The 2,774-nt window shown below is 70.0% G+C and overlaps 1 protein-coding gene across 1 annotated transcript in view; it reads right to left on the bottom strand.

The window, feature by feature from the left end:
• TNPO2 (transportin 2) overlaps positions 1 to 2,326 on the bottom strand; it is a 7,341-nt gene extending 5,015 nt beyond the window's left edge. Inside the window, exons 1-8 of the mRNA XM_026058308.1 lie at positions 2,185 to 2,326; positions 1,804 to 1,879; positions 1,569 to 1,718; positions 1,359 to 1,465; positions 1,139 to 1,272; positions 505 to 586; positions 246 to 368; positions 10 to 128 (exon numbers count right to left, since the gene is read on the bottom strand). Of these exons, the coding sequence (XP_025914093.1) occupies positions 10 to 128; positions 246 to 368; positions 505 to 586; positions 1,139 to 1,272; positions 1,359 to 1,465; positions 1,569 to 1,718; positions 1,804 to 1,879; positions 2,185 to 2,283 (890 nt within the window). The 5' untranslated portion in view covers positions 2,284 to 2,326. The remainder of the gene's footprint in view (positions 1 to 9; positions 129 to 245; positions 369 to 504; positions 587 to 1,138; positions 1,273 to 1,358; positions 1,466 to 1,568; positions 1,719 to 1,803; positions 1,880 to 2,184) is intronic.
• Between the last annotated feature and the right edge of the window lie 448 nt (positions 2,327 to 2,774).

Here is a 2,774-nt window from a genome sequence, read left to right as displayed (position 1 = left end):
GGTACTCACTGCATGAGGTGGGACGTCAGCACCTCCTTGCAGATGGGCTGCTCGGCCAGCGTCAGCCAGAACTCGCAGGCCTCCAGCGCCACGTTCTCGTCGCTGTCCTGCGTCCGCTGCAGCATGTACTGCCGGGAGGGCGCCGGGGAGAGATGTCAGCCCCCCCCGGGAAAGCAGAGGGCAGGGAACGACCGGGAACCGGCCCCCCCCCCCCGCTCCGGAGCGGGCACGGGCCGAGCCCCTACCTGGATGATGCTGTGCATGTGGGGGATGAGGCGGTCGATGCGGACCTCCAGCAGCATCACCAGCGCCCGGCACACGTTCTTCCGCACCTCGGGGTCCTCGTCCACCGCCAGCGCAAAGAGGTGCTGCGAGGGGGGGGGGACACACGCAGAGCCCCGAGTCAGCCGGGGGTGGCCCATGGTCCCTCCTCGGGCGGCTCGGCCGGCGGGACCATCCCGAGCCGGCGCGGGGAAGGATTTATCCCTCGCCCCGGCCGCTCACCTCGATGAAGGTGTCGATGTTCTCCATCAGCGCCTGAGCCCGGTCCATGATGAACTGGTTGACGCAGGCGATCGCGTGGGACCTGAGCGGGGGCGGGGGGAGGAGACAGACCGTGGGGGGCTGCCGCAGGCTCGTTAGCTAACGACGCGGGGGGAGGAAGGGGAGCGACCCAGCCKGTTCGCGCCTCCTGGACCCCCCCCCCTTCCACCAGCCCTGAATTAACCCACAAAAGGCAAACGGAAGTTCCTGCCCRGGCTGGAATAACCCCCGGCCACAGTACGGATCGGAGGGGCTGCGGGAGACCTGGGGACACACGAGCGAGTCCCAGCGGGACGGCTGGGGACACAGRGACAGGCCGAGCTGGAGCTGCCCAGCCTAGGGGGGGGTCAAACCGCCGCGTCCCACTGCCTACGGGGGGGCACGGATGGAGCTGGAGCGCCCTTGGGGGGTTGAGGACCGGGACAAGGAGCCACTAGGATGCCGGCGCGGGGCCAAAAACCGCGACGGGGACACAGAGGTGCTCCCTTCCCGCCCAAATTCCTTAACCGCCGCGCGACGGCTCCAGGCAGGGCCCCGCAACACCCCCCCAGCCCAGCTCGGCGCCCCCCCCCGTCCCCCCCAGCCCCGTCCCTACCTGATCTTGGGGCTGCAGTGCTTGAAGAACTGGAGGAACTTGGGGATCATGACGTTGAGGGGCCGGTTGAGCGCGTCGCTGTCCAGGAGCTCGGACGAGTCCTCGCAGATCTTCTGCAGGGCCCCGAACGCCCCCTGCGCGCCGGAGGGGCGTCAGCGGCGGGACGCGGCCCCCCCCCCTTCCCCCCCCCCCGGCCCGAGCCGCCGCGGCCCCCGCTCACCTCGCACGTGTTGTAATCCTCCGAGTTGAGCAGGTTGCAGAGCTGGGGCAGCAGCTCGGGCCACATCTGCAGCTCGCCCTTGGAGGCGATGGTGGTGATGAGGATGCCTGCGGGGCCGGAGGGGCCGCGTGAGCCGTCGCCCCGCTCCGGATCCGCCCCGAGGGACCCCCCCCTGCCCCCCCAGCGAGGGCATCCCCTGGCCTCTCTCACCGATGGTGGCCCGGATGAGGGAGGAGGCGTCGCCGATGTTGTTGAGACACTCCTGCTTGATGAACTCGGCCACGGGCTGCGGGAAGCTTTGGTAGTGCGCCTTGACGTTGTTCTTCAGGATGAGGCCGCTCAGCGACCGCGTGGGCTCATCTAGGGGGCACAGGTTATCCCAGGGGGGGTCCCGGCACCTCGGGAGACCCCGGGAGACCCCCCCCCCCTCCGGCCGCAGACCCACCTTCTGACTTCAACCGCGTCAGCACGAAGATCAGGTAGTTGTTGAAGTCGGGGAATTGGTTCAGTTGCTTCAGTTTCTGCTCCCGAGGCGGTTAAGGAAGGGGGTCAGGAAGTGGATGCCGTCCCGGAGCAGCCAAACGCAGGCTTGGCCCCGGAGGAAGAGCCGAAAAGGCCCCAATTCCCAGCTCTGCCTCCTCCGGACCAATCCTGCCTCCGTCTAACTGCCGACCCCGCGAATGCAGAAGGTTTTTTCTCCCCGCAATGTCCCCCCTTTGCCCTGGTTCTGCAGACGGACCCGGCACACGTCTCCCTCCGTGCCAGCCCCAGCGGGCGAGGGACCGGGGCCGCGGGAGACCCCCGGCCGCCCCCGCCGCAAGGATACGTCCTGCACGATGCGCTGCGTGGCCGTGTTGGGCGACTGCGAGTCCTTCAGCAGCTGCAGCACCTGCTGGAGGCCCTGCTCGTCCGGCTGCCAGTCCATGGCGGGGGCCTTCCTGGAGGGGGGGGGACACGGAGAGATCGGCGGCGCTGGGCTGCGGCTGAGGACGGTGCAAAACCCTCGCGGAGCAGCCGATCGAAGCCGCAGCCGGATCCCGCCAGTCGCTGCCGTCCCAAATTGCGGTGGATGCTGGGGGGGAGCTGGGAAGCAGCAAACGGGAGCCAAGAGGGGAAGCACATCCCCCTCCCCAAACCCACCCCGAGGGGACCGGGAGCGCGTCCCGGGGGGCAGCAGCGGGGCTGGGAGCGCAGGGGATGCCCCCGCCGTGAGCACGGCCCCCGGGAAGGGGGGGTCCAGGCCCGGAGGTGGCCCCACGTCGCGGCACACGGAGCGGGGCCACGCGGCGGCTCGGAGAGGGGGGAGAGAGGAAACACCTCCCGGACGGAGCAGGGACACGTGGGGGCGGCTGTGGCGTGTGCTGGGCAGGGGGGGGGGCAGATCCCCCCCCATAACTACCCCCCCCGCGGGGCAGT

This window comes from Apteryx rowi, unplaced genomic scaffold (genome assembly GCF_003343035.1).
Source record: "Apteryx rowi isolate R43461 unplaced genomic scaffold, aptRow1 scaffold_1452, whole genome shotgun sequence".
Lineage (NCBI taxonomy): Eukaryota > Metazoa > Chordata > Aves > Apterygiformes > Apterygidae > Apteryx > Apteryx rowi.
The sequence above is the reverse complement of the archived record's forward strand: the minus strand, read 5'-3'. Positions and strand labels throughout refer to the sequence as shown.